The sequence below is a fragment of the Diadema antillarum genome, unplaced genomic scaffold (genome assembly GCF_040938485.1).
Source record: "Diadema antillarum isolate AM-2024a unplaced genomic scaffold, OU_Dant_1.0 scf00000093, whole genome shotgun sequence".
Taxonomy (NCBI): domain Eukaryota; kingdom Metazoa; phylum Echinodermata; class Echinoidea; order Diadematoida; family Diadematidae; genus Diadema; species Diadema antillarum.
In genome coordinates, this window is record NW_027270982.1 from 2,596,536 (window position 1) to 2,616,058 (window position 19,523).

At 41.6% G+C, this 19,523-nt stretch overlaps 1 protein-coding gene across 1 annotated transcript in view; it reads left to right on the forward strand.

Moving 5' to 3' along the window:
- The window catches only part of LOC139718331 (dynein axonemal heavy chain 5-like), an 81,965-nt gene that overhangs the window by 55,395 nt on the left and 7,047 nt on the right, over window positions 1-19,523 (forward strand). Inside the window, 23 exon segments of the mRNA XM_071629810.1 lie at window positions 164-306; window positions 834-968; window positions 1,526-1,648; window positions 2,583-2,796; window positions 3,309-3,418; window positions 4,704-4,990; window positions 5,424-5,616; window positions 6,068-6,198; window positions 6,568-6,721; window positions 7,154-7,318; window positions 7,742-7,968; window positions 8,780-9,002; window positions 9,937-10,038; window positions 10,928-11,170; window positions 12,271-12,399; window positions 13,114-13,200; window positions 13,959-14,096; window positions 14,787-14,914; window positions 15,739-15,907; window positions 16,459-16,614; window positions 17,388-17,543; window positions 18,254-18,436; window positions 19,061-19,304. Coding sequence (XP_071485911.1) covers window positions 164-306; window positions 834-968; window positions 1,526-1,648; window positions 2,583-2,796; window positions 3,309-3,418; window positions 4,704-4,990; window positions 5,424-5,616; window positions 6,068-6,198; window positions 6,568-6,721; window positions 7,154-7,318; window positions 7,742-7,968; window positions 8,780-9,002; window positions 9,937-10,038; window positions 10,928-11,170; window positions 12,271-12,399; window positions 13,114-13,200; window positions 13,959-14,096; window positions 14,787-14,914; window positions 15,739-15,907; window positions 16,459-16,614; window positions 17,388-17,543; window positions 18,254-18,436; window positions 19,061-19,304 — 3,840 coding nt within the window.

Below are 19,523 nucleotides of genomic sequence, written 5' to 3' on the forward strand. Positions count from 1 at the left end.
CGTAGCAACATTACAAAATACTTATACTCAGACATGTGCTTCGTACTTAATATTTAATACTTAGTACTCGATACTTGTACCCAGATAAATACTGACATACTCAATACTCAGTTATGCTCAGTACTCAAAACTTTCCTTTCACACCCCCCCCCCCCCAAATCAGGAAACTGGGTGCACTGGGAAAAGCGTGTTGAGGACTGGATCTACCCACCAGACTCCACCCCAGAGTATGGCTCAATCTTGGTCCCTAACGTGGACAACGTCAGAACAGACTTCCTTATCCAAACAATCGCCAAGCAGTCCAAGGTAATGAGATATCTAGTTGCAGTTGCCGCTTTTGCTTGCAATATTCCCATAATACAGTAAAACTGGGAAATTTCCCAACAACTGTAAAAGTGAGAAATTTTTCTGACGGGGTTGTTTTCACACAACATAAAATTAGTCCAAAAATTATAGTGAGCAAGTATTTTTACATGTGACTTGTAATGAAATTTTTTCTCTTTTATTCTGCGAAATCCAAAATACACGAAATTCATTTCACATGCAGAGTGCGAAAAATTACTCACGCAAAATTTCCACTCTACAGTATTCCTTGGATTTCTTTTGTTGTTGTTAGTAAGCCATGATGTTTGAATGATTTTTGGCAATTTTTTTTTTTTATAAATACTTGTAGTTGCTGACAGATATAATATTCCTTGTTCTTTCGTATATAGGAGCTTTCATTCTTTCATGTTGCGATGATGTGCATCGTAGGAGATGGCAACAGAGATATTTTAATTCCTCCAAAGTTGTAAATCATGTGCTTTTCATGTATGTATGTGTGTGATCTTCAGGCTGTGCTGCTGATTGGAGAGCAGGGTACAGCAAAGACAGTCATGATCAAGGGCTCCATGGATAAATACAACCCTGAGGTTCACGTGGCCAAGAGCTTCAATTTCTCATCTGCCACAACACCCATGATGTTCCAGGTAAGGAGGAAGAAAACAAGCAGAAAATAAACAAAATGTTGAACAAAGATGCACTAATTTGTTCCTTTATCAGGCATCTTTTTTCCCCCTTTTTTCCTTTTTTTTTTTGTGGCAGACCTGACTCAGCTTCAGCCATGAATGAGTGGTCATGCACTTGAAGAGATTGATAGAAGTAGAGTGTTTTTGAGTGAGTGATCATTTATCCTTTGTCATATCACACTTTGATAGTGTCATAGATTGTATGCAAATAAAGGATGCATTTGAAATATGCAGTCATACAGTTCAGGTTCCACATGTTAGAGCAAAAAATGTTTTACCTGTTTGCCTCTGTGTTGGCAAATATGAAAGTCTGTATCTGCTTCTACGGTGCTGTTGTCTTGTGCGTGTGAGCCATGCACTTCTAAACAGAGTGTAGTGAAATGTAGCACCCTTCCACAACCCAGTACCCTTGGTAATATCAAGTTGATACCATTCTCACTGTTGTTGGACCTTATCTCTATATTGCAGCTTTCACTGAATTGAATGACATTAGAAAGATAATTCTTCCGTCCGTACAGAGAACCATTGAGAGCTATGTTGACAAGCGAGTCGGAAACACCTATGGGCCTCCTGCTGGCAAGAAAATGACAGTCTTTGTTGACGACATCAACATGCCCATCATCAATGAGTGGGGAGACCAGGTACATTGAATATTTTATATGACAATAATGGATTAATTTCATTTGTTTTAAAAACAATCATCTTCGCATGACATGATTTGATAAGATGTGATCATGTAGCCTTTGTTATATGTCTGCCAATTTCAAGTAATACCTGTTCAATTTGCCCTGTAGACGGATGTACATAGGTGTATAGTCAGACTGACAGTTTGGGAGGAAAGTTATTGAAGATTGTGTTTTACGCTTAAGTCATGATGAAATGCTAATTCACTAGCCCTGTTGTCAGCTGTTCCTATATCAGTACATAGTAGTAATCGTTAGAGCGTCAAGTGGCCAGCTGGTATTGTGTGTTGGAATCTTACACAACTCTGTACCGGCAAGCTAAATGGCTTGGAAGATCTAAGACTGCGTTCGAGTGCTCTAAAGCGAACCAAAGCTACCGTACCGAACTGTGCCAGATTTGAAGCGTTCAAGCGCTCTGTCGAGAAAGCGTACCTCAGAAGTTATTTTTAGAAAAGGTCACACATTTTTGTAGCAAGAATGTCATCCACCTGGCTCTTTACTACTTACAGCTGTCCCGAACAAAGAGAATGATGTTTTTGCGTTGTGACGTATGCGCATGATACGCGTATGCTTTACAGCGAACTTTTGGTACGCTTTTGGTACGCTTTTGGAGCGCATCAGGAAGTGGTCCACTTTTGGCTCGGTACAGTACGGTACGGTACACTTTAGGAGCGCTCCTCTGGCGCGGGTATGGTATGGTACAGTTCGCTTGAGGAGAGCGCTCAAACCACCTTTAGGTGTTTGTTACAACGAGAATAAATTTCCGTTCACTTTAAGACCCTGAGCAAAGAAATGAGCACCTCACAATATGCACTACGTTGATGGTCATCATTTGCCTCAGTTGGTTTCTCACATTCTATTTGACTCATACCTGGCTTGATTCAAATCTCAGATCACGAATGAGATTGTGCGCCAGATGATGGAGTTCAGCGGCTTCTACAACCTGGAGAAGCCCGGAGACTTCACCATCATTGCCGACATCCAGATGATGGCCGCCATGATTCAGCCCGGAGGAGGTCGTAACGACATCCCGCAGCGCCTCAAGAGACAGTTCTCCATCTTCAACTGCACCCTGCCCTCCAACCCCTCCATCGACAAGATCTTTGGTGAGATGACAGGGCAATGCAGGAGGGATGAAAATGACCCTACTTTGGTATCATTAATCCCAGTGAACAAACACTCAGTAGAAATGTCAAAATGTAATGCTTGAATGAAATTTTTGTGTGTGTTTTTGTTTTTGTTATAGTGCTATTTGGAAGGATAATGTGTCAAAAGCATCATATGCACAACTTAATGAAAGGCTTACGTCAAGTTTGAACAAATCGTCTAGGAATTAAGATTGCACTGTCTCCGAAATATCTGAGTAAATGATGAGAAATAGCAGTAAGACTGATTTGCTTAGTTCTTTCTTTGTAATCAAAATAGAATTGCTGTATTACTCTTAATGCTCCTAATCTCTTAAAATTCATGAGAATCGTAGGTGTTCTTGCCATTTTCAACTTTTGTATTGCAACATCAGTTACAAGTTACTGTTTCATTGCATTTTCTGAAGATAAGTTTGAGATATAGAATTGGGGTAATGATGATATGTCTCTCTAATTGTTTTTGCATCAAACAGGTGTGATAAGCACTGGTCATTATTGTCAGGAAAGAGGGTTCAGTGCTGATGTGAGGGAACTGGCCAAAGCCCTGGTCCCTGTCACTCGCCGTCTCTGGCAGCTTACAAAGGTGGGACAGAACTATGTATTCATGTTGTTTTAGTTCAGTCTATGTTGTCATCACCATGTGGCAATGCATGTAAAAGCACGCATACATGCACGGTGTTGTCTTCCTGCATTCCTGTAACAACTTTACCTCTATTGACACCTGAAGACTAGATTTGTATAGTCTCTTTAATTTGTTTACACTGACTTGAAATGAAGTGACCTACAAACCATAGCACATCTTATGCTGCATTGCTTCATGACAGACCAATGGAATGTCCAGATAATTATGGTTCATTTTCAGGGCTCTCTGTTTGTCATCAGAGTGATCGTATGCTATTTATCCTACTGCAATTTGTAGCTAATTGTCATAAGGGAAATATTCCCCGAGTTCGCACAAATTTCAGGCAAAGATTTTTGTACTTCCGATAATTTGGAAGTCAGGGCATCACTTCTTTTATATGTGACCGTGCACCTCAAAACGAACATAAAGTCGCACACACTGATTTTGCGTGAGGACTGAAAATAAGTGAAATGGGTCAACCTAGCCAAACTTGACTTTTTCATATTTTCTGAAAGAGCGGGTCTTCTTTTACATTATGCTAAAATTTGGTATCATAAAACGGGCAGGAAAGTGTGTTTTTTTAGCAGTTTATCTCGAACATTTTTGGTGGAATAGTGTGATAAGGTGTGTCTTTAGAATCCCTTTTTCATTTCTGAAAAACCTTGTCCACACTCTTCACTTTCAACTCTAATACCTTTTGAAAGGATAGTGCTACTGCTTTGAAAGTTGGCATTGATTATGGACAGAATGTGTTCATAAGGCATGCCTAATTTCAGTTTAATTTGATAATTCCTTCATTGTTGTTACTCTGGTGGTTTACTTTCTGTTTTTTGTCCCATTCATCGCACAGCCAGCTGCACGGTTTGGCAAAGATTAAGCGCTTGATAGACACTGTACTTCAGAGCCTCTTTTCTCAGTTCACACTTTTCCTGAGTTTGTACTTTCTTTCCAATATTTAGATAGGTTAGGAGAGTCCATTTGATTTGAGTTATACATCATTTCAAAGCTTAGAGTCTGCTCTTTCAGAATATGGTCTTAACTAAAAATTCATGTCTGGCGACTTTTTGTTTGTTTTGAGGTGCAGGGTCACATATCGTGTTTTTAACAATTTGCATTCAAACAGGGTATGGATGGCATACTGTAATAGATTTCTGAATAGAATACAAGAACATATTGAATTTATCTAGCATGCAAAATAATTCTGTCCTTATGCTGATTAATCCATCCTGCCCCGTTTCCCCATCAGATCAAGATGCTGCCCACACCGGCCAAGTTCCACTACATCTTCAACCTGCGCGACCTGTCCCGCATCTGGCAGGGCATGATCAACACCCTCAGCGAGGTGGTGACCTCCCCCAAGATCCTGCTCTCCCTCTGGAAGCATGAGTGCGTGCGGGTCATCGCTGACCGCTTCACCAACCCGCAGGACTGTGAGTGGTTCCAGAAGACCATCGGCCGTGTCGTCCAGGAAGAGCTTGGGGACGACCTGTTCCACACCAGCCAGGAGGACCACTACTTTGTGGACTTCCTCCGGTAAGTAGAAAGGGGACAGCTAGTGGTCAATGGTCAGTGGTCACTCAGCTGAAAATGTGATTGTTATGTAATTTACCTCTCATCAAAGGTGCCTCATTAATTTTTGAGGACACATATCTGTCTACAGTTTGCATCATAAAACATTCACATTGCTATAATTTTTCACAGAAGTACACCAGTCCTAGGTGCCTTCATTTAAATTAAATTGTATATTCATTATCATTGCAGTGATTTCTTTTGTAGCGTTAAGGATCTTGTGTGGAGTGGTGAAGCACCAACAAGCTTCAAATGCAGTCAGTGTAACCACTGATGCTCGGTATATTATGGCATCAGATTAGCCTTTATTTGTATTTCAAGCCAAAGCACCTCTTTTTTTGTTTGTTGCCAGGATGGTCATTTGATGGGTCTGTTTCATGTTTGTTCCCATGAACAGTGATGCTCCCGAGGCCACCGGAGACGAGCCGGATGATGCTGACTTTGACATGCCAAAGATCTACGAGCCCATCCCATCCTACAGTGGTCTGGAGGAGCGCCTCCAGATGTTCATGTCCCTGTACAACGAGCAGATCCGCGGAGCCGGCATGGACCTGGTCTTCTTCAAGGACGCCATGATTCATTTGGTCAAGGTGAGAGGTTCTACTTAAACTGATAGATCTGACCCACCCTGGGTTTCATCACTACCAACTCCCCTCTTCCTGACATCCAGACAGTCTTCACAAAAGCATGATGGTTGTATTTTTAGGCTAGAGATGGTTTTGTGCCAACCTCTAATGAAAAATACATGTTATGCAACTTAAACATCTCCACTATTGTGTTGCTCGCATAAAAAATACAACCAATAGTAAAGTGAGAGGAGAGCCTTCTCGGTCTAGAATTTCATTACTCTACGTTCATAAATCTTCCCTCAACTTTTCAATATTCCACTTTGAACATTTACAAAGGATATTATATCAATGATACTACACTGTAACTAAAACAGTGTGTACTGTTAGTGTCCACCATGGTACCTAGCAAATGTAAATATACAAGTGGGCATTTCTTTTGGTCAGTTGAAATGAAATTCTTCAATTTCTGTAGGTGTCCCGCATCATCCGTACTGCTCGTGGTAATGCCCTTCTCGTCGGAGTTGGTGGTTCAGGAAAGCAGAGTTTGACTCGTCTGGCATCCTTCATCGCTGGCTACAAGACATTCCAGATCACACTCACCAGGTGAGATTTGATGTCTTGACACCAAACACCAGCCTTTATTGGAGTATAAGAGCTCTGGGGTGGGGGGGGGGGGGGAAATAAGGGCATGATTTTATTAAAAAAAAAAAATCAACTGTCAATCTTTTTTTTTCCCACATATTTGTATTGGGTGTTTTGAAATCAACACCAGTTGTGGTCTGTACTAGTATTAAACTTGTGTTACCCGATAGGTAATATAATTTTCTGGTCTTTACAAATATTTGATTTGTGTTACGCTGTAGGCAATACATCCTTTTGTAGAACTTTTTAATTATGGAAATGTAAAACTTGAACTTATCACAGTAGTAGATGTGGTAAATGACTTTTGCATCATGCTTGGATTCTCTTCAGGTCATACAATACATCCAACCTGATGGAGGACCTGAAGACACTGTACAGGGTTGCTGGCCAGCAGGGTAAAGGCATCACCTTCATCTTCACTGACAATGAGATCAAGGATGAGAGCTTTCTGGAGTACCTCAACAATGTCCTGTCGTCAGGAGAGGTGAGGAGGAGGAGGAGACTGGATGCTACCTTCCATTAATGAGTGACCTTACAGCTTTCACGAATGGTTAACTGTCTGTTGCTTTACTCCAAGAATGGCCCCAGTACCAGTAACAAGTTACACAGCCTCGAATTAATGACGATGAGCTGACCCTTCACAGTGGGAAAGATATCAGTTTATAAAAAAGTTTCTTTTGGTGCTGTCAATAGATATGACATCTTGCATGGTCAACAAATTTGTTGTTGCTGTTGCAATTATCATCATTGTAAAAAAGACATGATCAGGAGATGATTGCCTGAAAGTGTCCATGATGTTGATTGCAGTGCATTGTTTGTCACACAAGTCATTTCTGTCATTCGCTGATTCCATTAATTTGTGGATTATCCACTTACATGGATTAACTTCTCCCGCACGTGTTCCCATCCCCCAAAGGTCTCCAACCTGTTCGCTCGTGACGAGATTGACGAGATCACACAGGAGCTGATTCCTGTCATGAAGAAGGAGTATCCACGGCGACCGCCGACGGGAGAGAATCTCTACGACTATTTCATCACAAGGTCCAGGCAGAACCTACATGTTGTCCTTTGCTTCTCTCCTGTAAGTTGACTGCCACCACAGGACTTTCCTAACATTTTTTTTTAAGGTTCTATGTTTGAACAATACATTTTTGGTGTGTTTTTGGTTTTATATGTGTGATTTTTACATTAGCATAAGTGTTCATTTGAGATGAAATAAAGGTGCTGTAAAGGAAACTTTTTCCTTGCTTTCTTTTAGGGGACTTCACCAATATGATTTGAAGAAATAATCAGTAGCTGGTTGCTCTTATTGAATTTATGATGTGTTTGCCTGTCCAATGTTGGCAGAGTTAAGACAAAAGTTTAGATATTGTGGCTGACCCATAGTATAGAATTAATGTAACAATACTCTGTCTACATATTCAGTGCCTGCATAAAATGATAACTTACTTATGTTATGTGACCTCTTCCCACTCTCCTTTTCCCCCTCCCACTACAATCGTAGGTTGGAGAGAAATTCCGAAACCGTTCCCTCAAGTTCCCTGGTCTGATTTCCGGCTGCACCATGGACTGGTTCAGCCGCTGGCCAAAGGACGCCCTCATAGCTGTGTCCCACCACTTCCTGAAGACGTTCGACATCGTCTGCACGGACGACACCAAGAAGCAAGTGGAGCAGGCCATGGGTACCTTCCAGGACGGAGTGGCCGAGTCTTGCGTGGACTACTTTGAGAGGTCAGTCTGTCGCTGACCTTTAACAAATCTTGCATGTTTCATTTCAGACCTCTGATGAAATAAGGATTCAGTTGAAAGAAACGAAGAGTAAAATACAGCTCTTCTTTATCACAAGCCATGCAACTTAGACATTTGATCATTGTTTAGATGATAGTTGTGCAGTCAGGATCATCCAGTGGGAGAGTGTGAAGAAAGGATAGAGAAAAAGAAGTATTTGTTTAAAGAACTTGTTTCCGTAATTGTAACCAACAGCATTGTCTTATCAAGGATATGAATGTGTCTTCTCAGATCTGCAATTTTCTTCATTTAATTACTAGACTATGAACTACAGGGAGCTTGGGTTTCCCCTCTCCTGCTCATGTCTGCCCATCAATTTATGACTTTCACATAGTATATATTTATCATTTCATTTGCAACACTTACTCTCCATCTTCTTTTCTCATTTTGCAATTTCTCCAAGTTATTGGGAGACTTAAAACCACAGGGACATTGATTTCACACTGCTGAAAAAATGTTATGTAAGTATATGCTCAGTTGTTGTGGCCATGAGGAATAGGACTTAGTGATCAAACTTTCTATTACCTCACGACGCAGGCACATAAAAGATCCCATTTCATTCATTCATCGAAAGAGCAGGGTGCAAAGTGAAGTGGTCCACGTACCTACAGTGTACCCAGACAAGAAAAACAGGTTAATGATGCCAACCCTTGTTCACTTAGGTGACTAGTAATAGTGAACAAATTAACCAGGCACATTGTGCCATATACGAACTAAGTAAACTTCAATCTGTCTGTTTTCTCTATTCATGCAGGTTCCGTCGTGCCACCCACGTGACACCCAAGTCCTACCTGTCCTTCATCGCCGGCTACAAGGACATCTACCGCAGCAAGTATGAGGAGATCAACGAGCTGTCCCGCCGCATGACCACTGGACTGGACAAGCTGGTGGAGGCTTCGGCGTCCGTGGCAGAGCTCAGCGTCCAGTTGGCGGAGAAGGAGAAGGACCTGGCTGTGGCCTCAAAGAAAGCTGAGGAGGTGAGTAAGAGTACCCCCTACTGATACGATGAAAGCTTGCTAGTTTGAAATCTTTTAAATAATGCACAAATAGTTGCATTTTTGTGGGTGTCTTTGACCTGTTACCTGGCTAAACCCTATAGATTCTCTTCCTTTTTATTTTGTGGTTGCAAGGTACAAAACTGTGGCTAAAACTGTGCCCTCTATGCATCTAGAAGTTTCTTCATCTGCCTATATGCAACACATATTTAAAAAGATATATCAGAGTAACGAGAGGGCCCTTGAAGTGAATAGGCTTTGCTAAGAACAGTATTTCTTCTGTATCTAAATAAGACATGCTGTTCTAAAATGCAGTTACTGTAAACGTGGAAATTTTCGCGGTACATTAATTTTCGCGGATTTCGCGCTACGCTCGGCTAGCGCGAATTCAAAAACGCGCGAATATATCTTCACAATTTTCTACGCACATTTTGAACGGGATGAATTGTGTGCGCTTCATCGATGATACTGCTACGTAGTACAATGTACAGGCATGTTTACGCTACTAGTACTGTGCGAAGAGACGATACCCTAGATTGCTGTGTACTGTAGCATGCATGTGTGCACCGCACGCATCGATGCTACAGTCCCCCGTGACTACGGTACTAGAGTCACAGCTGTACTACGTATTTGAGTGCTTGTGCTCGCAGTCGAGCCGCTCGCTACGTCGCTTGTCGTACGCTGGCATAGCAAGCTATGTAGCAGAGGCTTTGGATGAAAGCAGTGAATGTGTACTACAGTAAAGTAACCTGCTGCGGAGCGCGAATTTAAGAACCCGCGAATACGTTTTCGAGCCGCTCAGCGCGAAAAATTAATCACGCGAAAATATTGACGTTTACAGTATATATAATTGTGTTGTATGTACATCAGTGCCATACCATGACTCTTCACACACACAACCTACCTTTCATTCTAGGTGTTGTCGGCTGTGACGGTCAAAGCTCAGGCCGCCGAACAGGTCAAGTCTCAGGTCCAGAAGGTGAAGGACAAGGCCCAGGCCATTGTGGATGAGATCAATGTGAGTATTTCTCCATCTGTCAGTAGCAGGAACTCCAAAGTATTTTGTCAGTTCCATTACAGCCCAGCCCTTTACCGTGCATGGTTTGCCGATTGGCACACGAGAGCACACTATTGGAATACCTGGAAACTAAATCTTGGTTAACCCATTGAAGACGGACTGATTTTGCTACAACATGCATTTTCCATAGAGACCTGCCAGAGTATACTCAGGACTCGTCCTCAATGGGTTAATAGAGATTACCTACAAGTAGTCCCCCTAATCCCTACTGTATCACATAGACCTTCCAGTCAGAGTGTAACACATTACTACTCACCTGAGTGGGCTTGCCAATCCGCAACACGGTCAAGTTTGGCTGTATTACTGAGTGCAAAAAAACGAAGTGATTGGCAAGTTAAGCTAAGTTCTTTGGTGCACAAAGGGTTAAACTTCCATGAAACTTAGAGAAGACCCCAGAGGTTTGCTCCACTAGATGGAGGTCTTTGATGTTATGGCTGAAGTAAAGAAGGCAATCAAAGAATGTTATCTTTAGCAAGAAAATGGCAGCTAATCACGGAATAGTGGTGTCAAGTAAGGAACTTAAAGTGGCATCTGAGTCATGTTGGAATTTCAAAATATTGTTTAATTTCATTTGGTTTACTTTTGAAACCAGATTATATACAAAAGATGTATAGAACAAGAGAGAGAGAGAGAAATGTATGTGGAGCATAAAATCCAACTAGGCAAGTCATAACTTTCTGTTGGTAATCACGAGATGGTTTAGTGACAATTTTTGTTTGTAAGTTACATAACCTCTCACATGGGCAGAGCAGGAATTTCTTTTGGCAAATGCCAAATGGCATGGTCGTGGAAATCTTACTTTGCAATGATCTCCATCCCTTGTGCACAGGCTGACAAAGTGGTGGCTGAGGAAAAATTAGAGGCGGCGAAGCCTGCCCTCGCTGAGGCCGAAGCGGCGCTGAACACCATCAAGCCAGCCCACATCTCCACCGTGCGCAAGCTGGGCAAGCCTCCCCACCTCATTATGCGCATTATGGACTGCGTGCTGCTGCTCTTCCAGCGCAAGATCAACCAGACCGCCCCCGACCCGGAGAGGGTCAGCCCGGTGCCGTCGTGGGCGGAGTCGCTCAAGGTGTGTGTTCCAACACAGATGGAGGAGTTGATGGAGAGTGGAGTAGAATATACAAATAATAAATGTTTTATGAGTGCAATGGACAGAACATTTCATGAGGTGAAAGATGAAATGATCCATTTGACCAGGAGGAGCCGAGTCGAATGAATCAGTAATTTCATCTGTCATCAAATTAAATATTCTGTCCATTGCGCGAATGAAAAACATGGATCCAAGATTGCACTGTAAATGGAGCCACAATTTCATGAATGATGATGTAACAGTAAAATGGGACAAATGATCAATGTCAAATAACAACAAAAAATGATAGGGATCTATTTTGGTGTTATATAAAGGTAAATAGATTATGAGATAAATTTATAGATAGATACATGTAGATAGATAGATAAATACATGTAGATAGATACATGTAGATAGATAGATACATGTAGATATATAGATAGATAGATAGATAGATAGATAGATAGATAGATAGATAGATAGATGCTTATTAGAAAAATAGATGTAGATAGATTAATCAATAGAGATGTAAACACAGGTGAATTGATTGATAGAGGTGTAGACATGGATAGTACAATGTATGTATGTAGGAAACAGATAGACATAGAATGATTGATGCTTGCATTCATGCTTAGGCAGACAAATGGTAAAATAGGTATATAAAATGATAGATGTAATGATGGATTGATGGATAGACGAAGGGAGGAATGGAAGAAAGGATTGTGGAAGAAGGATAATTGAGATCAAATTGGTGTGGTGTAGGGATGTATAAGTGGATGGATGAAAGAGGATGGATATGTGGGAAGAGCAAACAGTGCATCACAGGATTGACAGGAAAAATTGAAAGAGCTCTTTTAGTATCTTTTCGTTATCTGGAAAACTTCGGCATCCCCATAGTCACTTTGGAATTCAAGTATTGAAGTCGCATTGCACATGTAACATTATTACCCCAAGTTTTCTTTCTGGTGTGACATCTGAGCCTCTTTTGTGGGCTGAAATGGGGGTGTGTTTCCTTGCAAAAAGCCCACCCTCACATTTGAGGGCTCTGATATGTTGAATGGTCATCATGTCTTCCCCCACCTCACCCCTCCCCCTTGCAGCTGATGGGAAGTGCCGGCTTCCTCCAGGGTCTTCTAACCTTCCCCAAGGACTCCATCAACGGTGAGACCGTGGAGCTGCTCGAACCCTACCTCAGGATGGAAGACTTCAACATGGAGTCGGCCAAGAAGGTTTGTCACATCTCACATTCTGCACACAGTGCGTGCTGGCGGCAGAGTAGTTCATACTAAATACCAAAGGATAGTGCAAAAACAGAGAACTGCTTTACAAGTCTTTACCTGCCTTTCATGAAAAATTTGATTTGTCTTTCGTCAAAGTCACGTGGAGTTACGAATCCTCTGTTTCCCTGCATGTACATAAGATATGAATAGTATCTGAGTGTTACATCATTGCATCCTTATTTGTCAATTTGAATGTATATTTTTCAGTCATTCACATATGAGCACATTTCAGAAAATGAACTGTGTCCTGAAGTAGACACTTAAGATATTTATATCTTTAGTTTAGCTACATGATGAATTCTGATTGTGTTCAGTAGTCAGCTGTTGGTCCATTAGTGGTAAGTTATGTGAAAGATCTGCCGTTCCGCAAGGAATCTAGTATAGTTGTATGTTTGGTTGATGTCTCTCAGTGCTTCTAATCACTGTGAAATAATAGATTACAGAAAATTGGTGACCCATAAAACCATCAACTGACTTATCAAGATAAATGTAAATTGAAGATCATAGACAGACTGCTAGGTTGCTGGAGATATCAAGATGTTTTGTTTTTATCACCTTAGCCCCACCCATTCAATGTTTGTTTAAAGTTTAAGAAGTTTTCCACTACTTCAGTAATTAAGTGAAAAATGGCTGTTTAACCCTCCAATCTCTCTCCTCACACAGGTGTGTGGTGATGTTGCTGGTCTGTGCAGCTGGGCCAAGGCAATGTCCTTCTTCTATGGCATCAACAAGGAAGTACTGCCTCTCAAGGTATGCAAATATAACCCAGAAAAGGGGCTAAAAATGATAACTGCCCATGCTCTTTCAGCGAAGAGTAGCATCATATTCACTCTGTGTTGCAAGCATATTTTTATTCAAAGCACTTTTGTGTTGTTGATGAAGTGTGTGGAAGTCTCTCTCCTTGATAGTTGCGATGAAATGGATATTCAGCAAATATTTTCCATCCCATGTTGCAATGCAACATAGTTCTTTCTACTGTAATCAGCAGTAAAACCTACTTTGCAGTCACTGTCAGATTTTGGTGAAGAGAATTCAAGTTTGATTCCAGATATGAATCACTTGCTTGCAAAATATCTCAGCACAGCATTTTAAGTTGTCTCTTGCCTTCCATTCTTTGTATTATCATCCATATCCCACACATTTGCCTCTTATTTGTAGGAAAGAAAAATGACAAGAGGGACTGTAACTTTTACTGTTAATCATTAGACAACTTGCCTAGTGTAAACATACTGTATATGAGATGGTTCCAAGACTTCATTTCTCAACATGGACATTTTACAATATGTCCTTGGAAAGAATTGATGAGCTCACTATGAATGTTCCTTGATAGGCCCTATAACATTGTTGTCTCTTCTCTCAACCACCCCCCCCCCTTACCATACGCCCTCTCTCCGATCTCCCTTTCTCTTCTCTTCTCTTCCACCTGTCTCAATCTCCATCTCTTGCTGCCCCCCCCCCCCCCCCCCCCACCCGGATGATTCTCTTGATTCCGTTGTCTGGATGTCCAGGCCAATCTGGCAGTCCAAGAAGCCAGGCTGTCCGTGGCCAACAGTGACCTGTCCAAGGCCCAGGCACAGCTGGACGCCAAGCAGGCCGAACTGGATGAGGCGCAGGCAGAGTATGACGCTGCCATGAAGAAGAAACAGGTTAGATATCGGGCTGATGCTCTGTATGGTGGTTGATGGTGGTGGTGGTAGTGGTGGTTATGGTGATGATGATCATGAAGAGGATGATGAGGATGATGATGATTATGATGATGATGGTGATGAAAAGGTTTTATGGAGCAAATGCTGCTAAAGATGATGATGATGGTGGTATTGATAATCATCATAGTAATGACAATTATCAAGATGAATATGGTGGTAGTGAAAATAATGATGACTGTAAAATCCTGTAAAATCTATGATAATTTGACATATGGGGTATGCTCATTGCAGCCAGGCATAAATTGATAAACCAATAGATGATATGCTTGAATATATATTTTTCTTTTGAGGCCTGATACCTCACTGTTAACTCACTATGTGTATATGATGTGGATGTTGCATCCCTGATTTTAGGTGTAATGCATGCTGCAAAGGCTGCCTACACTCCCAGAGGAAATGGTTGACAATTAATTACATGAGATAGTTAACTATTCTTTGAGTATTGTAACTTTCCCCCCAAAAAACAAAGCAACCCCCCCCCCCATAAAAAAATAAATAACACACATTTAGCCAGCATGTGTATTTCACATTGATTTCGGTGTGAGTCCTTGTCCTGCTAATCATAATATCCCAGTCTCCTTGCACCAAATTCTCCAACCTTGAGTCAACTTTTCTCAACGATTTCCGCAGGATCTGCTCGATGATGCCGATAACTGCCGGCGGAAGATGGAAGCCGCCTCCACTCTCATCAGCGGTCTGGGTGGAGAGAAAGAGCGTTGGACGCAAGCAAACAAGGAGTTCAAGGCACAGATTGGAAGGTCAGTCAGTTCAGCAGAGCTTTCATGTCTGCCATGTTGACTCACGGCCACTCTGGTGTTGATTTTCACTGAAATCTAGCACAGATAATGCCCTTGTTGTTGTTCATCTTAAAACTAAAGTTCTAACATAAAAAATGTTGAGATGATAGGAAAGCTATCCATTATCATACATCACCTAACAAAGGGCAAAATAGAAACTTGATAAAATAGCATTTTGTGTGTGTGTGTGTGTGTGTGTGTGTGTGTGTGTGTGTGTGTGTGTGTGTCTGCTGTGATCATGTCATATTTCCAAATTTATTTTGCACTTCTGTTCATGCTCAAAACTTTCTTATGTGCTCAGTCAAAATGTGAAGTGAATATGCCCTCTGAAGTTCACAATCATTAAATTTGACGTGCAATATCTATTCCGCTTTGCTTTTTACATAGGACAAAATCACATAAGAAAAGGGTATGATGTTTTAGGATTTAGATTAAATAAGGGGTGTTTATGTGTATCTGTGTTAGGCTTGAGCACCACAATAGCAATGTTCCATCTGTGGGGTCCATGGGAATTGTCAGTGCAAAACCACACCATCACTTGTAAAAACTTGATTAGTTGAAATGCTGCACAGGTCCAATCAGTGCAATGCCACTTGGTTAGCAACCAGTGATTCTTTTTATAGTAATGCAGTTGTAGGACAGTACTAGCCGCCATCAGTCATAAAAGTTGGTCTGATGCCTTGCACTGAGTGGAAATAGGTTGAGGTCGAGAGTTGCTGAAGGTGTGACATGGGAGCATGTTTTTACCAATCCTCCTCCTCCTCCTCCTCTGCCTCCTTCTCCAGGCTCGTCGGTGATGTCCTGATGGCCACCGGTTTCCTGTCCTACTCGGGGCCCTTCAACCAGGCCTTCCGCAGCAAGCTCCTCAAGGACTGGCAGAAGGAGATGAAGACGAGAAGGATTCCCTTCACTGCCAACCTCAACCTCATTGAGATGTTGGTTGACAACACCACGGTGAGCAGCCCAGGGGCGTGCTTGATGATGGAGTGCTAAAGAAACTTGAGCATATCTTATTGGCCTCTTTTGTGTCATGACGATATAATTGTCAATGATTAAACATGCTCTTGCATTTGCATTTGTAATTTTTTTTTTTAACTTTTATCTGCCCTGATAAGATACATTGCTTTGCACTGCGTGGACTTGCCTATTCATCTCCTGTTTTCATTTCAGTCTTAACTTCTCAAAATTTTTTCACAAGTCTGTAGATAAAATTTTGATATCATGTCCCATGGCTGTAACCGTGGTTTTGATGAAAACTGTTTGTCTGAAGTGCTAAGGTCATTAAAAGAGTCTATTCATTAACTAAAGGATGGTCTTTAAGTACTGTTGCCAGCATAAATAACATGGTGAGGGCATATATCCTTCTGGCTGTAGAAGGCAGCACCCAGCCTATGTCATCACTATAGCAACTGAAATGTCCAAGGTTGGATTAACATGCATTCTTGTGTTTTACAGCCATTTAACCCCATACATTCTTTTCATTTTATCTCTCTGGCATGTGGTAGATTGCGGAGTGGAACATACAGGGCCTGCCCAACGACGAGCTGTCCATCCAAAACGGCATCATCGTCACCAAGGCATCCCGCTTCCCCCTCCTCATTGACCCCCAGGGGCAGGGCAAGATCTGGATCAAGAACCGGGAGGCAGCCAATGAGCTGCAGGTCAGTATAACCCCAATTTTTTCCTTCTGTGACAGATAACTGTCAATCCTTTGCATTGTCTCAAAGTGTAGAATCATCCCAAGCATGTAAAACTGACATTTTGAAGACAGAAATCATAGTGATGAAGCTGTTGACACTCTGATAATGATGAAATCCTGTCCAAGTGTGTAAGAAACCCCAACCCATTGGCTGGGATATAGCCCATTCTGTGCTTCATGATGGAATACATCAGGAACCAGGGATTTCCTTTCCGATAAGAGACTAGTTTCATTGGTAGTTTAACTTCCAAACTCCTGGCGTCTGGCCAATCACAGCATGATAAACTCAAGCAATATTTCCATGTAGCTTATGCCATTTTTGCTGCAGTACGAGTAGATCAAGTCGCTTGTGGCTACATGTTGTCTCTAGCTCATGCTGGTGTGATAATGAATAGTCCAGCACCTCGTCAAGTGAACCAATACATTTCCACTGTGCATTTGTATACTTCCACACCTTTTTTTTTTTCCAGAGAAAGAGAAAATAACTAAAGAAGGCATGTATAGTGTATTGAAATATATGATAGCCCTATCATTGATAGGTACTTATCAAAAATGAAATGCTATCTTACATTTCCCAAAGAAGTAGATATCACAACTCTAGGTAAATTTTCATCTTACTCAGTTTAGGAACTTGTCAGCTGTTTATTTGCCTATGTTGTTGTTGTTGTTGTTTTTGGTTAATTAGTCTTAATATTTGGTGTGTTTTTTGTCTGTGTGTAAAATCTCTCATTCTAGGTCACTTCCCTGAACCACAAGTACTTCAGGACGCACCTTGAGGACTGCCTGTCTCTAGGGCGCCCTCTCATGATTGAGGACGTCGGGGAAGAGCTGGACCCCGCCCTGGACAATGTCCTGGAGAAGAACTACATCAAGAGTGGCAGCACGTTCAAGGTGAGCCCCCAGTGAGCTTGTTGGTAGGTCATGCTTATGTACTTCCAGCGGAGGCATAACTTGGAAAAAAAAAGACCTTTTCACTTACAAGATTTCTGATACCTTGCAAATACTTTCTGTATTGCTCAAGCAGAGTTTTGCTATGCAGACTGAGAGAGAAAGAGCTACTGCAAGTCTGAAATAAAGCTGCACTTAAAAGAAGATCCTATGATTTTATTAAATAGCTCTATTTTTGGATGATTAAAGTGAGGCCTGAAATAGATCTGCACAGAAAAGGAGACAATATACTTATACTGACAAGCCATTTCAGAAGATGAAGTGAGATGATATGATCACACTGTTGGTGGTGAGATTCGATAGGTTAGGTCTATTTTCATTTTCGCTAACATACAGACTGAGCCTTACTAGATGCTGCTGTGAAAACAAGCTATCAAGAATAATTTTGATATCGTCATCAAAATTAGGATGAGATACAGAATACCACCACCATATTTTTTTTTTTTTAATTTTTATTCCCATTCACACTGTTGGTGGTGAAATTTAGTAGGTTAGGTCTATTAACATTTTTGTTAACATTCAGACTGACCCTTACTAGATGCTGTTGTGAAAATAAGATATCTGGAATTATATTGATAAGTTATCAAACAGAGGATGAGATGAAGATTACCGCTACCATCACTTTTTTTTTTCATTTTCCCCATGTGCTTCAGGTTAAAGTGGGAGACAAGGAGGTGGATGTGATGGATGGATTCCGGCTCTATGTCACCACCAAGCTGCCCAACCCAGCCTACACCCCTGAGATCAGTGCCAAGACCTCCATCATTGACTTCACTGTCACCATGAAGGGGCTGGAGGATCAGCTCCTGGGTCGTGTTATCCTTACAGAGAAGAGCGTGAGTTTTGAAAGTCACACAGATCGTTGAAACAGTTTCATTACAGTTTATAGAATGATAAGAACTTCCAAATTAAATGTAAAATGAGATTATTGATTAATTCATAATCTCTTTCTTTTATTTCATAAGTCTTGTTAGTCTTGAGCTATTTAGTGTAACAATGTCAGAATTTCAGAGCCCATTTTTTTTGTTCCAAGGTCACCGAGTAACTGTCAGCAACCAGGGATAGCCTGGTGATAGTGTTGCTGCCTAGAAAGCAAAAGATGACAGGTTTGAATCCTAGTGGTTCCTTTTTCCAACATGTTTCTGTTAAAGGGTAGATCAGCAGTTGTAATCTTACAAATGCATTTGTAAAGAGTGTGAATATAAATGAAGAATCTGTCATAGCCCAACTTCCTAATTGTTTGTGAGAGATTTGATGCAATTTTCACAGTCGTGCATGTTTGTATTCCTTAAACCGTTGAGAATGGTTTGATTTTGATGCAACACGCATTTCCCATAAACACCTGCCCGAGTATGCTAGGGACTCGTCCTCAACGGGTTAATGTCATTGTAATCGGTTAGATACTTTGTCTAATATTATGTTTGAGATGAGAAACAGTTAGCATTCTATCTCGTGAACAGGAACTGGAGGCGGAGCGGACCAAGCTGGTGGAAGACGTGACCTCCAACAAGCGCAAGATGAAGGAGCTGGAGGACAACCTCCTCTACCGCCTGACCAGTACGCAGGGCTCCCTCGTGGACGACGAGTCGCTCATCACCGTGCTCCAGGTCACCAAGTCCACAGCCGAGGAGGTCAGTCAGAAGCTGCAGATCGCCGCCGAGACGGAGATCAAGATCAACTCGGCCAGGGAGGAGTTCAGACCAGGTGGGTGGCAGGGATTGCTTTAGCAAATGCATTGAAGTCAAAAACCCATCTTGTCAGCATAACAAAATATCAGTTATCAATTCCCATTGGCAAATGTATAGCTTGCATGCTATGGGAGCTTGCTCCGGAATCTGGATTTTACTGGCTTGTGCTATTTTTATACATTTTCCTCCAGAATTAATAAAAAGTAAACCCCCCCCCCCCCCCCAAAAAAAAAAA